Source organism: Arachis ipaensis, chromosome B1, assembly GCF_059453495.1.
Source record: "Arachis ipaensis isolate K30076 ecotype BB chromosome B1, ASM5945349v1, whole genome shotgun sequence".
NCBI classification, from domain to species: domain Eukaryota; kingdom Viridiplantae; phylum Streptophyta; class Magnoliopsida; order Fabales; family Fabaceae; genus Arachis; species Arachis ipaensis.
Genome location: NC_142436.1, coordinates 15,028,429 through 15,050,185, shown reverse-complemented (window position 1 = coordinate 15,050,185; position 21,757 = coordinate 15,028,429). Strand labels below are relative to the sequence as shown.

The window sequence follows — 21,757 nt, the reverse complement described above, 5'->3', positions numbered from 1 at the left end:
ATTAGCATTGATAACGTGAAGGGCAAGCTTCTGCCAGGTTCAAAAGGTGTTTTCAGTCAATTTGCCAAGAACAGGTGCAGTAAAGGGTTGAGAAAAAGGGAAAGAAGAAGAAGAAAAAGCGGGTGGGTTCTGATGAGGGATGATTGAAACCATGAATCTATCACCTATGCTCTTGATACCATGAAAGAATGTTCACTGGAAGAGAGAGATGAACTGAATTGTTGATCTATCATTGAGTGATTGAATGTTATACAATATATGAGGTAACTCTGCTATATATATAGCAAGCTACCACAATTCTGTTGAAACAGAAATAACAGAACTGAAAACAAGATAAGCTAGGGTTATCAGTCACTTAACAAGTGTGACTTGATCTTCTTGATCTTGATCTATTACATTACATACTTTATCTCTATTAAATTTAGTTATCTAGAATTATTGTTGCCAAAAAAAAATTAGAATCATCATGGATTTTGGCAAAGTGCTCATTATTATGTAGTAAAATATACATAATTCAGAATTTAATACCAACCTTAATGATCAACCCTCAATTTGAGTTTATCAAAATCCATTTATCGGGGGGTAAAAGCGCTAAAATACCAATCCCAACACAATCGATTAAAATCCCATAATTTGGGTACAATGCTCCTAGCGCAATTTAACTCACAAACACCTCATTAATAACCAATCGAGCCCTTCATTCTCATTCAAAATCATCTAATTAAAATTAAAAATGGTAATTTTGAGCTTCATCAAACCCCAATTCAAATTTCAACACTCAAATCCTCATTTTCACTAAAACTACTTCTTTGGAGAACCTAACCCCAAAATTCAGCAACTATATCATCAAATCAAGCATGGACAACACTGTCCAAACACAGTAATTTAGAGTTTAAATTTAAAATGTTAAGTTTAGAATTCATCTTGCCACATTATTATTGGCTGTGCAAGGATGCTTAGGAGGAAAAGGTTGAGAACCACGATAGAAACTTCAATTTTCTTTTTTCTCTTGAACTAAAAGCAATTAAGCAATTATTACATTATTATTGACTATATTCATCACAACTTTATTCCCTTGAAAGAAAAAATAAACTTATCATTTGCATACATATGAACAGCCAGCAAAATAATTTACAAAGACGGTAAAATCCAAAAGTTGAACAGACAAGAAGCTGAAGAAAGAAACCAGGACAAGAAGGCCATAGCAGCAGACAACTGATATCTGCTGCACAACTTTGGCGGACAATAGGATCCGTCCGCATCCAGCAGGAGATCTGTGACGCCGGCCGTCGAACACGCTGCCGCTAGCGATAGATATGACAAAACCTGAAGTATGTGACATATTCTATTCTCATTATTGCATTATAGAAAAAATAAAGTTAATTTTTAGTTGGTCAATATCAGCAATAATGTTTCTTTTTTGTCATAATTTGCACATACCATGTCACCCAAAAGGATCATGAATATGAGTCTTCTTTGATGAGGTAAACATTTTATAAACACAGAGTATGCGTCTACGACCAACAATGTTATGCTCCACGGAATTACCAACCCCATGACTGTCACCAAATAGCTGTTGAATATCATGAACAAAAGCAAAAGGATGAAAATCCTCCTATTGAGGCATGCATAGAAGATAAGCTACATAGCATAAACACCAAGATGCTTCTAATTAAGTTCTAATACAACTTTGGGAACAAGTATAAAAAGTGCACTCCCAAGTCTTTTACCTCTTATTATAAACTATAAAATATGGTATACATATAAACTCTTCAGAAAGAATGAATAACACCTCTGTCATCATGCCAACACTTCCACAAAATTGCAGAGCATTAGTAACATAATTTAATGCCCACATAGCGTAAACTTTTATGATACGATTTCTCTCAAAAATTTAAAAATTTAAGTTGATAGGAGGAAATAATAAGAATAGTTATATATCTAATACGATTCTTTAAGTAAGAATAATTTCTTTTGAATTTATTTAATTTTTACATAAATCTTTTTTTTTCTTTCATTTATCTTATACTATTTTTTTCTTTTTATAGCTCACCAAAGACCAAAGATTGATAGTTAAGTCAAATAATAATAATAATATATTTTTTGAAATGTTAAAAAGTTCGCAGTTAATTAGCAATATTTAAAAATATAGACTAAAAATATATTGTTAGATTATTAAAGAAAAAAAAAATAAAACTAATGGCTAAAAATGATGTCCAAAAACAATAAATTCTATTAATGCTTAAATTTTTTTTAATTTTTTTCCTAAAACTTTATTCCTAACATTAAAATACATATACCTTTTTATTTAATTTTTATGGTCAAAATTAGTCAATGTATACTTTCAAAATTGTCCCTATCATAAGTTCATAACCACATCATTATCATCATCCTAATTATATTCTCACATCTTCCTTCATTATATCCAACACCCCACCTCCTTCGTCAACATCAACATCATCAAGATCTAAGTCATCATTTACTCCTCAATATCACCTCTACCGTTCCCCTTCCATCACCAAATCGATAGCTAGTCACCACTCACCACTCAATCTATTAATTAAATAACAACATTATATTAAAAATTAAATTGATTCAAAACAACGGTGGAGGTAGATTAACTTTTCGAGAGAGGACAAAAAAAAACAATTTACAGTAAACAAAGAATAAATAAAAATGGTAAGGAGACTAAATTAAAATGTATACTTGTAAAGAAAATTTGATGGTTGCACGAGGCTCCGCCAATGGTTCAAAATTCACTTCATATACAGTTATTGATGATTTTTTCTAAGGCTCTACAAATCGGACCGGATTGATTGGTTTGACTGGGTTAATTGAAAACTGGTCATCTGATCGGTCTGGTTGACTTTCAAAATCATCCTGTAAAAATCGATCAAAAAATCGACCGAATCGATGATTAATTGGTGAACTGACCGAATCGGTTGGGTTTTTTTAAGGCCCAGTTTTGTAATCTGAGTCAGAAACGGCGTTGTTTTGAACGCTAGAAAAAAAAAGAAAGAGAAAACCTACTAACCTAGTCCGAATTTTCAAACGTTGCTAATGAAGTCACGAACATTTCTCTATCCCTTCCAACTCTAATTTCCTCCAACGAGCAAGGAACATCTCCACCATTCCTATCACTATCGTCATCGTCGTCAGAGGTCGGTTCGAAGCTTCTGTCATCGGCCGCCTCTGTCCTGTCGAACATCTATCTCTGCTGTCGTGGACTGTAAGCCTTCTCTTCTCTCTCTGTCGCAATGAGTTCTACAGTTTTTTAATTAATTTTTTTTAATTTTGTTAATTATATGAATTGCCGTAGTGAGTTCTTCAATTTTTCAGTTACTTTTTTTTATTTTGTTGGTTAATTATATAAATTGCCGCAGTGAATTCTTCAATTTTTCAGTTAATTTTTTTATGTTGTTAATTATATGAATTAATCATTCTGAATTCTTGTAATGACGAATATAATTTTGATATAATTTTCAAAAACAGTGATAAGTTCAATTTTGAATTTTGGATTTTGATGGATGAGGTTTTATTTCGCTATATGTAATTTGTAATTCGTATATTGTATATAATTTAGATGGAACAACCACAAGACAATGTTGTCCAAGAATCTCAAACGGTTCCTCTCGAGAAAAATGTGAACCAGCTTGAGAATATTTCACTGTGACGTATGACAAAAATTACAAGGCGCAATATACATATATTTTTTTGTTTGAATACTTATAATGGAGGGGGACATATATAATGAAATATCATCTTGTAAAAATTTCTGGACAAATTAAAGTATATAATAAAGTCACTGAAGAGGTTGAACTTCAATTCAAAAGGTTTTTGGTAAAAAATAAAAAAGTAATATGAAAAAAAAAATTTGAGGAAGTCTTATGGTGTAGAAATACAAGCATCGCCTAACCCTGTACAACCTGTTGTTTCTACAATAATGGGAGACAAAGTCAAAAAAGAGCAATTGTTGATATACAAATTGAAAGTTATTTTAAGAAAATGACTACTCTAAAGTGTCAACCGACTTTGAAAAGTGTTTTGGCCAATAAAAAATTGTGGACAAGGCTAAGTTGGGGCTTGCAAAATAGATCATCGATGCACGCATTCCTTTCAATGCAATTCAAACACCTTACTTTCAGCTTGCCTTGGATGGTATTGCTGCAATTGGACCTCGTTTCAAGGGACCGCCATATGATGAAATGAGAGTTTATTTGTCAGCCAATCTTAAGAAAGAGTGTCAGTTGCTTGTTGAAATTATAGGAGCTCATGGAAAAATACCGGTTGTATACTGGTGGCAGATGGTTGGATTAATCAAAGGCAATGAACCTTAATTAACTTTTTAGTTTATTGTCCATCTGGAATGTTATTTATTAAGTCTGTTGATGCTTCTAATATGATAAAAATTACCGATACCTTGTTTAAGTTGTTTGCTGATGTTATTGAGTGGGTTGAGCCTAGTAACATTGTGCATGTGGTCACTGATAATGCTGCTAATTATGTATCTGCTAGAAAACTCATTCATGAAAAGTATCCAAATATCTTTTGGTCTCCTTGTGCTGTCCATTGCATCAATTTTATTTTGAAAGATATTGCAAGTATTCCTCACATAAATGATCTTGCTTCTCGTGCTTCAAAAGTGACTGTGTTTACAATCATATGATCTTCTTGTCTTGGCTTAAAAAATAGTTGGAAAGAAATTATTCGACCAGGAGTCACATGTTTTGTCATTGTTTTCATTACTTTGAAAAGTATATATGATCACAAGAAAGATTTGCAAGCATTGATGGTGGACAAATTTTTTACTTCTCATAAATTAACCAAAAGTACTAATAGAAAGATTGTTAGTTCAATTGTGTTGGATAGTAAGTTTTGGCAAGATTCTGTTATCAGTGTGAAAATTGTTAGTCCTCTTATTAAGTTGTTGAGGATTGTTAATGTTGATGAAAAATCTTCTTTGGGATACGTGTATGAAGACATGAAAAGAGCCAAAAATACTATCAAGCCAATGTTTAGAAATTGAAAAGCTGCTTATACGTCTTACACCAATATCTTGAAAATCCGGTGGATAAGCATTTGAGGCGGGATCTCCATGCAGTGGCGTACTTTTTAAATCCAGTTTTTTTTATAACGAGGATTTTGTTGATAAGAAAAATATCTTGAGATATTTACCTCATTTGCTTGATATTGAAACACTTTGCGATGACTCAGTTGCCGCAATGCAAGAGATACAATTGTATTGAGATTGTAAAAAAAAATTTGAGAGATAAAGTACCAAGAGAGCGGTAAAAAAACTCGAACTTGGTAAGTTATTTTTTTTCCAATTTCAATTTAGTTTGAAAGTTTACTAAATATTGAGTGATGAACATTAAACAATATTTAAGTTTTATATCTATGTAGGTGAATGGTGGAGGCTACATGGTGGGAGTGCTCCTAATTTATAAAAAATGACAATTCGTCTTTTTCATCAAACATTTTCTTCATCTAAATGAGAGAAATTGGAGCCTTTTTAAACAAATTCATTCAAGGAAGAGGAACCGATTAGAGTATTAAAAACTAAGTGACATTGTTTATGTGACTTATAACCTACGGTTTCAATCTAGGTTGCATCAAAAGAAGAAGAATTATGATCCAATTGACATTCAACGCATTAATAACACGATAGATTTTTGGGTAATGACAGATGAGGATGATCCTGAATTTACTAATGGAGATGTTGAAGGCATTGAAAATTTAATATATACTGATAATGCTATGCCTTCGTATTCTGATGGTAAGTAAAATAGCAAAATTTGTTTCATTCCATAAAGATATATGTTGTTAATTTTGATTTCTTATTGACTTTTTATTCTATTTTATTAGATGGAGGAGACATGGAAGTTGAACTGGATATGCGTGATGTTGTAATTGAATCTTCAAATATAGCTTCTTTTGATAGTACTTCTGAAGATGGTGGCTTTGGATTACCTGTTTATGATGGAGACATTGGAACACTTAATGATGATTATGATTTTTGATGAGTAGTATCTTTGTTTAGTAAAAAATTTGTTTGTTCAATGTTTTTTTTGGTGGTAGAATATTTTTTGTTTGTCATTTATATGTGTTTTTATTTCTTTAGTTATAAACTTTGATATTTAAAGTTGTTTAGGAACTTTAATAATAAATTATGGATAATTTATTGGTTGAAATTATCAAATTTTGAATTTTATTAGTTTAAAAATTATTGAACTTAAATATTTAAAATTATATATTGAATTTTTTTATAATTTTAGTGTATATTTAATTAAACTGGTTCAACTATAGTTCGACTCTAATTAAACCATTGAATTATTGAACTAGTTACTCAATCGATTCAATGACCAGTCCGCTTCTCACAACCTTAATTTTTCCTCCATATAAGGTACATTGTCATCGAATATATTTTAAAATACTAAAATCATTAAAATATATTTTTGAACCTTAACTTTTATCTAACATAAAATATAAATAATAATATAAAAATTATTTAATATTTTGCTTCTATTTGGTCCCTTAAATGAATTTCTAATTTTGTTGTTGTTCTCACCTTTAGGCTTTAACCTCACCCTCATTGCCAAATACATATATTAATTATAATCACAAATTATGCTATTTCATATTAAATGATTTATATAACAGTGATCTCATTTATTATTATTGTTCATCTGCTCAAGGGTGTGGTGGATCGGGACAGACTGAAGCTGAGCAGAGGCTCGAAAGGGTTAGGACCTGGGTACGAACTGTGAATCTGGAGGAGGTTGCGTGCTGGGATCTATTGGGTGACGATGTGGTGGTGCCACTTGCAAGGACTCCGATGCTCAAGTCAGTATTCGTACGAGAGGTGGTGGTTTAGGGTTAGAGTCGATGGCGTACCTATGGGGAGGGGTAGGTCCATCCCCTCTTATAATACGTACTCGGGTGGGCCCCTTGTGGCCAGGCCCACCTTCCTGGAAGCTTCTACTAGCTGTCCAGGCTCCACGTGGATAAGGAAAGGAAGGCAGGTCCCCTCCTGGCTTGGGTTGCACGACCCGTCGTGTCGGGCAGTCAGGTCTGGACCCGGGTCGCTAATTGGTTGGGTCGGAATAGTGCCCCCAACGTGCCAGGTATGGCGTAGCTCGTACCTGGCGCGTTTGAACTACTTGCCCCCGCCAGTAGAGCTCTCGTGGGGTCGGGAATACTTGATGGAGTCCGTGCCCCCAAAGCACGTGGCCTTTACCCGTTACTAGAAATGTCGCCTCGATTCTCGCGTCGAGCATTTAATGCTCATTATGGCTAATTTAAAACTCGGGTGAAAAATCTATTTTTTTCCTTGGCTTTCGCGCTTCCCTCTGTCAGTTACTACCCTGCATTTTTCCCTGACGCTTTTCATTATTTCATACATCTCCCATCCACTGCCTTTACTATCATTCTTCCCTTTCTTACCTTTGACCTTTGCAAGCTTTTCTGTGCTTTCTCCGGAATTCGTTCTTCTTTTTTCCATAATTTCCTGGTAAGTTTCTACTGCTTTTACCCTTACAGATGATTATGGTTCTGTTTTTGCTTCTGCCGCCATTATTGCGCTATTTTCTTCTGTTGTTGATGATTAGTCTCGCCTGTGATTAGTGCGTCACTATTAGGTAGTTTACAGGGGGTTGCTATTAAGTGCATTAATTTTAACCTCTAATTGATCGTAGATCAGTGTACAGTAGAGTCGTAGCAGAACGTAGCATTAGTTTCTTTTTTCTCGATGTGCCGACCTCCCGAGTTTAACTTTAAGTGGTGCCCAACTGTAGGTATGGCGCAGAGCCCAATTCCGAGAGATCCCGTAGACCATTATATCTGGGCTACTTCTAACGTGATGGACATGGCCTCTAAGATAACCCTTTCGCAACTCCGATCTGCTCTGCAGAGGGGGTTCCGACGAGGAGCATTACGACACGTTCGTTTTGAGGGACCGGGAATGCATTTGTCACATAAATATGAACACCCCCAGGTTGCTTATACGATGTGGCGCCGTCACAGTTACATCCGAACAGCTAGGCTGTTATTCGCTGTTTCAAGATGGCCTGCGAATACTTAGAGCTACCGATCTCGGTAGAGGTCTTCCTCTACTTTCTTCTGACTAACCCTTCAAAAGAAGGAAAACATAAAAAAGGATACAAGTCCTTCCGAGCCGTGCATGGTCGACGGATCTTTAGGTTGTTCGAAGATTCGTTCCATGGCTTCAAGGAAAAATATTTCAAAGTGCGGCCTGCTGAGGGTTGGCATCCCTTCTGGATGACTTTAGAAGGGGAATGCCGGATACTAACCTATTGAAACTTCGGTGCCAGGGCTAACATTTTTATAAGGAGTACTTATAAGGGTCTAAATCAGCAAAACCAGGACATCGCCGATGTATTATTGGCCATTTTTAGTAAGAATAACCATAACCCGCATCTGTTGATGGGTGACCGTGACATGGGTAGAAGTTATGTGGGTGAGTCACCGGATTGTCCTGCTTTTTTTTTTTTTTTTTTTATCTTATTTGCTCCGACTTGTATACCTGTTTAACGTTCTAACGTTTGGGCTTTGCTTTCTTGTTTCAGTGTCAATGGCTGCCGAGCTGGTAGGTCTCAGCAACTTGATGGCCCAGTTCCTTCTGAGGAACAATGATGATAGCTTGGAAACCCACTCTGCCAGGGCTCCGTCTTCCCCAGCATCCGAGGTTCAATCACGACCGCCTCCTCAGGAAACCGTTGGTACTAGCACTGGTGTGGTTCCCCCCTTCAAGGAGGTACCTGAAGATGAGGCGGGTCCCGACCTGACCATTGTGGAGAACCCTAAGAAGAGGAAGGCAACGCCCAGTTCAGAGGGGGGGCTCACCGTTATGGAAAAGAACTTCGATGCGAGGGGATTCATTGACTCCCAGCTTCTGCTAAGAACCGATGACTTTTTCCATGGTGGTGACTTTGCCTCTCAGGCTAGGTGGGTTTACCATTGTATGCTCCATGCTGCGACTATCGCGAGTAAAGCGAAACCCGTTCTAGCCCAGGCTGGGGTCCTAGACGGCAAGTACCGCTCGACACTACGGGAGATCGGCAGTTTGAAAGCTAAGATGGAAGCCACCAAGACCAAGTTGGCAGACACAGAAGAGAAGCTGAAGGTTTTTGATGGGACAGTGGCTCGCCTTGCCGACCGGGAGATGACCCAGGAGAGCCAGCTTGGCACCGCGTCGAGTCGGGCGACTGCGGTGGAGGCCAAGATTGCTGACTTGGAGAAAAAGTTGGCCGAGGCCATTGCATCGGCAGATACTGCCAAGGCTAAGATTGCAGGCCTGAAGGGGGAAATCGCCAGTTTAAAGAAGAAGAACAAGAAAATTGTCAAGAATGCTAGCGAGGTGATTGGAGGTACCGACGAGGCGATCAAGGCGCATGTCAAGCTGCTGTCTCCCAACTTTGACACCTCGGCAATTGGGCCTTCAAGACTATTCAGGATGGTAAGATAGTCGACATTCTGAGGAAGTAACTTGTAATTTATTTAATTGGGCTTGTACTTTTGTATTCTCCTTGACTAGGCCGATGTGGTGCCTTACCTTGTAATCTATCTTTTGGACTTGTAGTTTTCTTAGAACGCTTGTCGTGAATGATTACCGTTAGGCCGTTATTGTGCCTTTCCTTCTAACCATTTTTGTTCGCTAGAATGCGTTGGTTATTTTGCTTGTCGTGTCCCCTTTTGACTATCAAATTAGTAGTATCCCGCTCTGACGAGCTTCTGGGCCAATGCTTTTCCTCCGATGTGGTGGCCACAGGACCCCTCATGGACTTCGCTTAGGACGTAGTCCGTTTGATTGGGGCGTAAGTATTTCAGCAGAGGTTGGCTGAGCCCTCGTTTGAATAGCTGCCCTTGTATCACCACATACTTAGCTGCTTCTCTCTTTGTTACTCTGGCCTTCTTCTCGTCTTCCGAGAGTTCTCTGCCTTCCAAAAAATGAAGAATTGGGTCCATCCATGAAGGGGGGACTCAACCCTTGGGTGAGGCACAGAGCTACTGATGGCTCTGTCGCTATTCCTTGGAATAGAAATCGATTCCTGGCGCTAGGTTTGGTGCTTGCTAGCTTTGACAAGAGGTCGGCCCTAGCGTTCTTTTCCCTGGGTACGTGCTAGATCGTTACCTCTTCAAAATCTTCACATAACTTCTTCACGTTCTCTAGATATTTTTGAAGTAAAAAATCTCTGGCTTGGTAATTCCCGTTGACTTGGGAAGTCACGATTTAAGAATCATTATTGACTTCAACCTTCAATGCGCCGACTTCCTTAGCTAGGACCAGCCCCCCTATCAAGGCTTCGTACTCAGACTGGTTATTAGAAACCAGAAAGTCAAACTTGATTGATTGCCCACAGATCACTCTCGCTGAGCCTGCTCCCCAAACGCTTGGTTGGAGGCTCCATCGACATGGAGCTTCCACCGTGTATCCGTATTCCCGGGCGAGTCTCCCATCACTTCCACGAGAAAGTCTGCCATCGCTTGGGCCTTAATCGCATGTCTAGGTTCATACTGCAGGTCGTACTGGGATAGTTCGACCACCCACGTCATCATGTAGCCCGCCAAGTCGGGTTTTTGCAGAACTTGTCGGATAGCTTGGTCGGTTCTCAGTGTGACTAAGTGGCCTTGAAAGTACTGCCTCAACCTTCGAGATGAGATCAACAGGGTGTAGGCCAATTTTTCTAACTTGGTGTATCTTAGCTCCGCCCCTTGGAGCACCTTACTGATGAAATACACTGGCTGCTAGATCTTGTCTTCTTCTCGGATGAGGACGGCTGCAATGGCTTGTTCTGTCACTGCCAAATACAAGAACAGGGTTTCGCCTTCTTTTGGCTTGCCGAGAACTGGGGTGCCGAAAGTATTCCTTTGAAATGGTTGAATGGCTCCTCACAAGCCGGCGTCCATTCGAAGGCTATTCCCTTTTTCATCAGATTGAAGAAAGGGAGGGCCTTTGCTGCAGAGGCCCCGAGGAATCGAGATAAGCCCGTGAGCTTCCCAGCCAGCCTCTGCACATCTTTGACACATCCTGGGCTCGTCATCCTAAGGACGGCCTCACATTTGTCCGGGTTAGCTTATATTCCTCTTTGGGTTATCATGAAGCCCAGGAACTTCACAGCTTCCAAGCGCATTTAAGGGGGTTGAGTCTCATGTTGTGTTTTCGGAATGCCTTGAAGACGGCCTCGAGGTCGTCAACTAGGTTGCCGAGTTCAGCTATTTTCACCAAGACATCATCAACATATACCTCAACCGTCTTGCCGATGAGATTGTTAAAAATTTTGCTCATCAGCCTTTGGTAAGTGGCTCCTGCGTTTTTTAGTCCGAACAGCATTACTCTATAACAGTAGGTTCTTGCTAGCTTTATGAATGCCGTTTTCTCTTCGTTGGGATGGTGCATCGGGATTTGATTATACCCGGAGTATGCATCCATGAAGCTCAGGAATCGGTATCTTACCGCCGCATCTACTAGAGCGTCGATGTTCGGGAGGGAAAAAGAGTCCTTTGGGCATACTTTATTGAGGTCCGAGTAGTCGACACACATTCTCCACTTTCCATTGGCCTTTTTAACGAGAACCATATTTGACAGCCACGTCGAGTACTCCAGCTCCCTGATGAATCCTGCCTCCAGTAGGCTAGCAGTCTGTTTTTCCACCTTATTAGCCCTTTCCTGGGACATCTTCCTTCTTCGTTGCGCCACCGGGTTAGCATCTGGTTTAACGGCAAGTCGATAAGATACAAATTTAAGGTCCACCCCTGGCATATCGGACGGAGTCCAAGTGAATACGTCGTCGCTCGCTATGACAGCTTCGATAAGGGGTCCTTTAAGCTCATGGGGGAGGTCTCTGTTCATGAAAGTGAATTTTTCCTCCGTATCGCTGACTTGGAACTTCTCTAAATAGCCTTCGAGTTCTGGCCTTGACTTGTCGTCTACTCTTGCATCTAAGTCAGCCAGGAACACCCCAGACGCTTCCTTCGACTTCTTTCTTAGAGAGAGACTGGCATTGTCGCAAGCGACTGCCATTTCTAGGTCTCCCTTGATGGAACCAATACTTCTGTTGTCAGCCACAAACTTCATTGTTAGAAATTTGGTGTATATGACCGCTGAGAATTCATTGATTGTTTTCCTTCCAAGGATTATGTTGTAAGTTGTGGAGTCTCTCAAAACAACAAACTCCGCCATTACCGACCTCTTACTTTCGCCGGCTCCAATACAGATCGGGAGACTGATTATCCCGTCGGGCCTTATATAGTTGTCACCTAGGCTAATGACGCCATGTTGGTGGGTCTTGAGATCGGCTTCCCTGAGCCCCAAGGCATCGAATACATTTCTGAACATAATGTTGGAGTCCGCTCCTGTGTCAATGAGGATCTGTTTGACTAAGCTCATCCTGATCATCGCCGTGATCACCATGGGTAGATTTTTGGGGTGATCGTGGCACCATCGGTCCCCTGGGCCAAAGGATATCTCGGGAGGTTCCTTGGACGGGGCCTTGGGGTTTCCTATTGACACGGCTAGGACTTTGGCATCTTTCATCGCTGCCGACTTTGACCTGGGGGGTGCGTCTCGTCCTACTACGATGTTAACGACGACCGTTGGGCCGTTGTCATGGTTCTCATTGGATGTTTGCCTTGGCTTTACGGCACGGCTTCGGTCTTCCTCGGATCGCTCACGTTCTCTTCTTCTCAGCTCCCTTATGAACTGGGGGAACTCAGTCAGCTTGCCTTCGCGAATAGCCTACTCCATGGCGTCTTTTAGATCAAAACAATCTTGTGTCTTGTGGCTGAAACCTTTATGGTAATCGCAATACAAGCTCTTGTTCTTGTATGTCCTGTCCTTTAGCTATCGGGGTTTTAATAGGATACCCTTCTCCGCAATCTATTGATAAACCTCCGCTATGGGGGTCATGAGGGGGGTGAAGTTCATGAACTTCCCAACCCAAGGAAACGGCTTGGATTGCTTCCCCGACGCCCCTTCCTTCGGTATCTCTCTTGGTTTGTCGGCATACATGGGTTGGCAGGGAGGTGGGTTGATCGGTTGCTGCTTATTGGCTACCACCACCTGGCTAACCTCCTCATCATTGATGTAATCTCTTGTCACGTTCTGGATCTCTTACATGGTCCAGACGGGCTTGGTGGTAAGGTGCAGTTCTCTGCGAGTCTCTCTATGCTCCTCCGATCTATCTTGGGTGGTGTGCAACCGAACGTTTGTTCGAACTCTTTCATCGTTCCTTCGGGAGCTCCTTCCTCGTGTTTTCGACCTCCTTGGGGGAGATCTGGTGCGAGATAGACTGGGACGAGAGTCTCTACTGTGCTCAGGACGATAGCGGTCCCTCGCTGCCAACTCTCTTTTGAGATTCTGCACCCGGTGGCACAGTTCTCGCATGATCTTTGCACTGTCATCACCTGTTCCGCCAAAGGGACGTCTCTCATGTGAGCTTGAGGGTGGGTCGTCTCTACAGGATTGCGCTCCTGTGCGCTCTCAGGAAGAGGCGACGGAAGCTAACCTGCTCATCAGACGGATTCCCTCTTCCTCGCGCGCCTTTTCTCCTTCCTCTCCCAAAAGGAAATCCATCCGCGTCAAGTCCCCACAGACGGCGCCAATATTCGTCTGCTCGGGGGCATGGTGGATCGGGACAGACTGAAGCTGAGCAGAGACTCGAAAGGGTTAGGACCTGGGCGCGAACTGTGAGTCTGGAGGAGGTTGCATGCTGGGATCCGCGGAGTGACAATGTGGTGGTGCCACCTACAAGGACTCCGACGCTCAAGTCAGTATCGGTACAAGAGGTGGTGGTTTAGAGTTAGAGTAGGTGACGTACCTGTGGGGATGGGGTAGGTCCCTCCCCTCTTATAATCCGTACTCGGGTGGGCCCCTTGTGGCCAGGCCCACCTTCCTGGAAGCTTCTACTCGCTGTCCAGGCTCCACGTGGATGAGGAGGGGAAGGCAGGTCCCCTCCTGGCTCGGGTTGCGCGACCCGTCGGGTCGGCCGCTCAGGTCCAGACCCGGGTAATAGGTTGGGCCGGAATAGTTATAAATGCTAAATTGGATAAATCATCAACTATATTTATCTAAAAAAGCCATATAAGATAATAATTAATTTGACAAAATATAAGTTACTAATGGCGTAAAATCTTTCTTTTTCTAATTGCAAAAATTTTATTTAAAAAAATAGACTAACGTTGACAGATATAATTAATTTTAAAGCAAAATAATATATTCACACAAGCTACATATTAAATGAATCTAAATTCAGATCCAGATAGACTACGTGAAAACACTCCAACTACTGATGAATTTTGTAGGGTTATCAAAGCTCATTGTAGAGACAATATCTTCGAATGAAGGCGCACTTCCAACTTTTGCACTGTCATTAGAGCCAGGGAGAAGAAGTGTCTTTAAACGAAAGTCATTGTGAAGATGAGAAGGTGGTTCGCGTCCTAGGAAGGCAAAAGAAGTGTGAGAACCACTAAAAAAATTCGCTCAAAACCATCCAATTTCTCATTATAATATGATGATATTTTATTACTATCGAATTTGCTATTGAAAAGAATGATATTATTGGTAGTAAGCAAGTGCAAGTGGAATTTATTGTGGGTGTTGAGGAGGTGGGATAAGTGGTGCAACGATAGAGACAAAAGAGTGAGGTGATATTGAAAAAATGAGGATGTTGACATTGTTATTGATATTGATATCAATTAAGGAGGTGTGTTGTTAGCATAGTTATCAAATCCGGCTCGACTCGGCTGGTTCGATTGGAAATCCGGACACCCGATCATCTGGCCGGATTGAGCCACTCGTCGAACCGTTTAAGCAGTGAACCCAATGAAAATCAGTTCGACCTGGCTGGTTCTATGAAAATCGGTGATCCAAACTGGTTCATGTTACCCGAACCGGATTATGTTTTTTACTATTTTTTCCTTAAGAAAGAAAAGGTGTTGTTCTCTCCCTCACTTACTCCCCACCTGGCCGGTGCCCTAACCCAGAACCAGAACCCATCTCACCTCTCTCTTCCCTCACCACTCTCTCCCTTAAGCTCGTCGCTAACTCCTCAAGTTCGTCGCTGCCTCAAGCTCATCGCAAGCTCTGTCGTGCTCTGTCAACGCTTCCTCCACCGTGAGTCGGGGTTTAGGGTTTCAGCTTCGGCCCATGTCTTCCATCAATGCTTGCTTCGTCTCTCTGCCCAGGTGAGTTTCAGCTTTAGCCTTGTTATTTCTCTTTCAATTTCATTGCTATAAATTATTAGTACATCTTAACTTTGTTGTTGAAAGTTGAGTTTGTTGCTGAAATTATGATTTAGCTAATGTTAATTTGTTGTAAATCATATTTGGAGAATTGGAGTTTTTTTTTTTTGTTGCTACCTAAAAGTTATCATCGTTTAAATTTTTGTTGCTACCTGAAAGTTATCATAGATATCATAGCTGAATTTATTGCTAAAATTCTAAAAGTAGAATTTATTGTCAGCTGTAAGTTGAATTTGATGCTAAATATATCATAAATGTGGTTGTTGCTGGAAGTAAAATTTGTTGCTGGATAACTGAGTTGAGTTGAATTTGTTATTGAACCTTGTTATTCTGTTGCTTAAAAAATGCTAAATCTTTTGTTGTTGTATCTTAAGGGATAAGAGATAAGAGAGTTAGTCAGTAACAAAATCAGTTTGGTACAGTTAATTAGGACTTGTTATTCTGATATCTGATCTTTCTCTCTTCTCCAACTCTGTTATAAATAAAGCTCTTGCATCTCTCTAAGAGGTGTGTAGAATTGATCCATTGATGGAAGAATAAGATGAAGTTAATTCATTTCACTAGTTTATTGAAGCTCTCTCTTCAAACCCTTCTTTTTCTGTTTCTGATGTTCTGCATAATGCAGCGTTTCTTATGGAAGTTATAGATGCAAATCAAAATGAGAAAAATATTGATCAAGTTTCAAATTTGTCCTATGAAAACATAGATGTCAATTTTAAGATCACTTAAACTTGATTTATCGATTGTGTTATTTTTTACTTGCACTTGTTTATTTAAATGGAAAAAGTATTTTGTACTAAAAACTACTTTATTATCTCTTTTTGTATCATTAGTTATGTCTAAAAATTAATATTTGATTATTATTATTATTATGTTTGTAAAGATTTTCATTTTAAGTTTTAATATATAATTTTAATTTTATTTATATAATTTTATATTTTTTTAAATTATGATCGAGTCAATTAGGTGAATCAGTGATTTATCAGTTAAATCAATGACCTGGTCATATGATCAAGTTGATTATCAATTCAATTCTGATAACTATAGTTATTAGAGATGATGAGAGAAGAAGAATGAGTGAGGGTGATTATTAAAGATGTCCGAGGTACAATTTGCATTAATTTTGAAAGAAAAAGTTAATCTGATCTAAAATAATAATTTATAACATTTTGGATGGTAGCAGTTTAATTTTTTTTAAATCGGTTGGTAAAATAAATAAATAAATAAATAAATCTTATTTTATATTCACAAAATATTTCACTAAATAATAATAATATAAGAATAAGATAAAAAAAGTAATAATTTAAATATATTATAAATAAAATTTTAAATTTAATAATAAAATAATAATAGGATAAAGTATTAATTTTGTCTTCAACGTTTGGATCAAATTTTAATTTAGTCCCTAACGTTTTAAACGTCTTATTTCAGTCTCAAAAAATTTTAAACTGATTTAATGTTGTCCTAATGTCAAATTTAATATGAACAATTAACTTAAAGAGCCAATAACATTTTATTTCAGAACATAAGTAAAATCAACCCATTAATATTCAGTAATGTAAAAATTTTTCATTTGATTCTAGAGTGTTGATGATTAATTATTAGAATTTAGAATTCTTTTTTACAAGGAGATTGAGAAGAAGCGGTATTATAAGAAAATTTTGGTTGTATTTCTCTAATACAGAAAGAAGATATAACTTAACAATTACGTTATTAACGTTCACATAACTCACTCCATTAACTATTTTGTGTCAAATTTACCTATAAGATAACATTAAATCTCTTTAAAATTTTTTAGGACATAAATAATATGTTTGAAACGTTGGAATCTAAATTAAGATCTGCTCCAAACATTAGGAACTAAAATAGTAATTTAACTAATAATAATATGAGTATATACCCATTTTGGTCCTCAAAGAATTTTAAACCAAACACTTTAATCCCCAACTAAAATTAATTACTTGATTGGTCCCTAACAATTAATTTCGTCAGTCACTTAGGTCCCTTGTTCTGTCAACTCTAACGAAGGATAAAATGGTCCTTGATAACTCTAATAGAGGACAAAATGGTCCTTGACAACCTCTGTGCAGAAACAACACTATTCTCTCCCAAATTTCATCATATCTTACATAACCCTAACATTCTAACATTGCAACTTCAAGTTACATGTGTATATTTTGCAACTTCAATGTTCAAAAGAAGAAAATCATCAACTTGTTTTCAACCAATTCATACTCAGGAAACTAATGACTATATCTCTCAAGTAATTATCGTCTTCGATGGATCCCATAAATCTATACAACAAGTTCGATTTGTTAAGACCCGTCGTTGTCATCGTCATCTCCCTCCTCCTCTGCCCTATTATTTCTATGGCCACATTGTCCACCACTCCAATCGCTTCCTTCATTTTCTTCTCTGAATTAATGTTCAGTAATCGCTTCAGTTTCCATATGAGCGGTGACGGTGACATTGCTTGCTATACTAATAGCTTGGATGCAAGGTTGAAACTGTCTACCAGCTTGGACCCAAAAAGAGAAGGAATGAAGCACTTGAGGTCCATTCCAAATGAGAATTTACATATGATGTTGAAGGAGAATCTTCTCGTGATGTCCTAGTGTCCAACAATCCATATTGCTTGGCAGATAATGGAAAAAGACGTGCCCTTAGGGTAGTTGTAGAACTTGATCTTGAGGATGTGGTGGACGTTGTCGGGGTTGAAAGTGATGTTATCGAGGATGTGGAGGTGTATACTTTTGGTGGGCGAAGTGAGGAGGAGGTGGGTAACTAGTCACAGATATTTGAAAAGTGTGTGGTTCATGACATGTTGAGGTAGGTGTGACATGCGTGGCAGTTACACCATGACTTGATTTTGGAGCTGAAGAGGAGAAAGGAGAAGATGGAGAAGAAGACTATGAAGGTGAAGAAGGAAAGTATGAATGTTAAGGTTATACGAGATATTATGAAAATTGGGAGAGAACAGTGTCATTTACGAACAGAGGGAGCCAAGGATCATTTTATCATTTGTTAGAGTTGTTAGGAACCATTTTGTCCTCTGTTAGAATTGTCAATGACTATTTTGACCTCCATTAAAGTTGACGGAACAAATGATCTAAGTGTCTGACAGAATTAATTATTAAGGACTAATCAAGTAATTAATTTTAGTTATACTCATATTATGCACCTTAGATTGGGTTTGATTCCTTTTGGAATCAAAATGGGAATTTTCTTTTAGTGAAAAAGAATTGAGTGAAGAGTGAAGATTCTCACTGTATTAATAAAGAACATGTGTAATTTTTTTTTCTTGTTACTCATAATAAAAAGAATTATTTTTACTATTCACTCAAAAATACTCTTCACCATAGTATTATCTAATCTAAATTAGTATATTTTTATTGATTTTCATTTTGAATTGGATTTGATAAGTGATTTTGTGTGTTTGGATTAACTTTTATAAACAAATGTTAGTATGAAGGTTTTTTTTTTTTGCAAATTAATTTTGATTAAAATTATATATCAGTGCCAATGTAGTAGTGATCTGTGTTAGGAAATTTTTTGTTAAACGTGATTTTGAAAGAATAATATTTTTGGATATTTCTATTTAATTTAAATATTAAAGATATTTTAAAAGTTTAATAAATTTTTGAAAAAAGAACTTTATGCTAATAATAATAAAAACATACAATATTTTAGCAGAGTAACTATTAGTGTCGGTCACTTTGAAATGTTTTTCATAATGTTTGAAATTTTCAATTAATAATTATACTATTAATCTATAAAAGTATTGAAACTTATTCTGTCTCTTTCCATCAATTAAAGAATGTTTAAAAAATTATCTTTATACTACACTTGATTTTATACTTCAATTGTGTATTCAATTAAGTTGACAGGAAAAATGTCTAACAGCGTAACATAAAAATCATACGGGACTGAATTCATGAAAATCAAAAGCATGCAACTCTCAAAGTCAAGGAAGCACTAATCAGTTGTAAATTGTTCTAGAAAAACTCATGAAATAGGGACGAGATTTAACAAATAAAGAAAGCGAAAACCCAGAATCGTAAAGGGAAATGGGGGACGAGGAAGATCAATGAACGAACATAAAATCATATGGGGAAAAAAAATAAAGAAAATAAACAATGAAGGTTAAGAGGGTACCAGAAAACAGTGTAGGCATAGAAATCAACGTCCAAGCACATGAAGAGAAGGGAAGCAGAGGAAAAGACGGTTTGCCCCAAACGGAGTGCGAAGCTGGCGCTTGTGCCAAACGCTCCTGGAACTTCCTCCATTCCAAATTTTCCAAACATGCCCTTAATCTCTCTCTCTCTCTCTCTCTCTCTCTCTCTCTCTCTCTCTCTCTCTCTCTCTCTCTCTCTCTCTCTCTCTCTCTCTTAATTATTAAATTTAAAAAAGAATGAATAAAAGGGAATATTGAGGGAAATGTAGAAAAGGAAAATAGTCAGGGACCGTGAGTAAGAATATGAACATGAATGTGAAGATAATGGAACAGCATATTAGTCACATGATAAATTGAATTTTGTTTTTGTAGTATTATTTGCTTTTGTTTTGTTGGCAGTTTGCAATTGACTTAGACACAACGCAGAAGAGATAAGAGTAATTTTGTGATGAAAATGAAACCGTTTAGGTAAGAGGTGTTGTGGGCCTCACATATTGCCTTGCAACTAAGAATGTGCAGAGTGATTTCGAGTACATATGTGGGTCTTAACTCTTAACTCTTACTTATTGAGAAAATGTACGACTAATATTAACAAAAGTTAAGCGTGGTACTTCATATTCAATCCATAATTACAAGTATTAACAAAAATTGTATTTAAACAACGTATTTGACCAACTCCCTTGAACAACTCTCCACATAGCAAGTTCGAGTTCAGAGCTAGCAACAACTAGGTTGAGAATGAAGCAGTTGTAGTCGAGTTGATACTTACTAAAGAGACAAGAGAAGAGTATGCCAGCCATATAGAAATCCACTCAAACTCGCAAATTAGAGTGACTTGTGTGCTACGTGAATCTATTGTAATAATATTGTACTGGCATGACCAAGTACAATCTCATACAAGATCTACACAACCTATGCATTACTATTGCAGGTACCTCCACCATTGATTTGTTACATCACCACCGATTACAAGTTCAGCATCCTCCTCCTTCACATGGCCCAATCACACAATCACACGGACGAAAATAAATTTTGCTCCCCCACAGGGCCCGTGAAAACATATGTAGGATGTGCATAAGACTTAAGAGTTGCTTAACGTTTAAGGAATTTGACTAACTAAATTCTGAAAATAGCATTTCTGTAATATCAAGAATTGATAATTCATATATCATTGGTTTCCCCACACAGCCACACTTATTGCACCCGCCGGATAATCTGAACCAGTATTTTATTTGACAATAAATTTGATCTATTATCTATCTATTATTCTTAAAATCAATTATTTCTCCTCACACATTTACCATATTTTCTCCTCAATTGCAATCCCTAGGATTTGAACCCGCCTTTGAAATGGGGAGGGGGAGATATGCCATGTAAGCTAAGGCTCATTGGCAAATGTACACATACTAAGAAAGTAATAGATGAAGAAAAATATTGATCAGTATTTTCAGCCAGCAATCCAATTCCTTTAGTCCAAAGTGTCCAACAACCCAACTTAATGCATTTAGCCTACACTTTTAAATATTAACGGCTAACAACTAAACAAGAACAATAAATTGCACTGGCCATGTAACATTGCTCACAGCATCACACTTCAAAAATTTCACTTGATTCCTATTTGTGACAACTCAGAGGTATACAATTGAAAAGTCATAACAGATTAATCTGTTAATAATATTTACAACATATATAGGTGGTGATATCAATTAAAGCAGAGACATCTTGAACACACAAAAATGCACTTGAACAATAGCGGTTTAATAGTACTGCTGCTTACTTTGTAAATGTCGAGCTAATTGCCTACAAACTTCACATCAATCTGCATATAATTCCGTTTGTAAGAGCTTGCTCGTCTCTTGAGGCCCTGGTATCTACCATCGAACATGCTGATTAATCCCTCTCTGATGACTTGTAAGCAAATCAATGGGCTTGAGACAGCTAGCCCTGAGTTATCAGACTTCTATGCTCAAGGCGAGAATCGAACATCTAACAATAAAGCTGAATACACTATAAATAACATTGTACTTGCAAATTATAATTTGCTAGTTATCTTCAAAGTTTAACATACAAGTATACCCAATAAACAGTACCATTTAGTGGAGATTCTCAAAATATGGAGTACCCAAAATTGATGAATACATTAACCTTTCAGTCCAATCAAGTTCTGGGAAAAACTAACATTATTCCAGTATTTGAAAGTGAAAGGTAATCTACACAATTTAGAGATTCAATGTGTCAAATGCATGAGAATGGTGAATTATATGTGATGTATTATATTATATTTCTAGTCTGAGAACATAAAAGTAAACTAAGGTGTTATCACTG

At 37.9% G+C, this 21,757-nt stretch overlaps 1 protein-coding gene across 2 annotated transcripts; it reads right to left on the bottom strand.

Moving 5' to 3' along the window:
- Window positions 1-471: 471 nt before the first annotated feature.
- On the bottom strand, window positions 472-19,793 carry LOC107646903 (CASP-like protein ARALYDRAFT_485429). Of its 2 annotated transcripts, XR_015902666.1 has the most exons (4): window positions 19,414-19,793; window positions 1,441-1,573; window positions 1,023-1,326; window positions 472-591 (listed from the first exon to the last, which is right to left on the bottom strand). XR_015902666.1 is itself a non-coding variant. In XM_016351048.3 (3 exons), the coding sequence occupies exons 1-3, from the start codon at window positions 19,560-19,562 to the stop codon at window positions 1,132-1,134; spliced, it is 477 nt and encodes a 158-aa protein (XP_016206534.2). In that variant the 5' UTR covers window positions 19,563-19,793; the 3' UTR covers window positions 986-1,131. The 2 variants fall into 2 exon arrangements, 1 of the variants encoding a protein (XP_016206534.2); XM_016351048.3 differs by lacking the exon at window positions 472-591 and having other exon boundaries at window positions 986-1,326.
- Between the last annotated feature and the right edge of the window lie 1,964 nt (window positions 19,794-21,757).

Coding starts and splice junctions, on each gene's coding strand:
- LOC107646903 (XM_016351048.3), bottom strand. CDS start 19,562: ATGTTTGGAAAATTTGGAATGGAGGAAGTTCCAGGAGCGTTTGGCACA. Junction 1,574..19,413: donor TATGCCTACACTGTTTTCTG/GTACCCTCTTAA, acceptor GATATTCAACAG/CTATTTGGTGACAGTCATGG. Junction 1,327..1,440: donor TGATCCTTTTGGGTGACATG/GTATGTGCAAAT, acceptor CACATACTTCAG/GTTTTGTCATATCTATCGCT.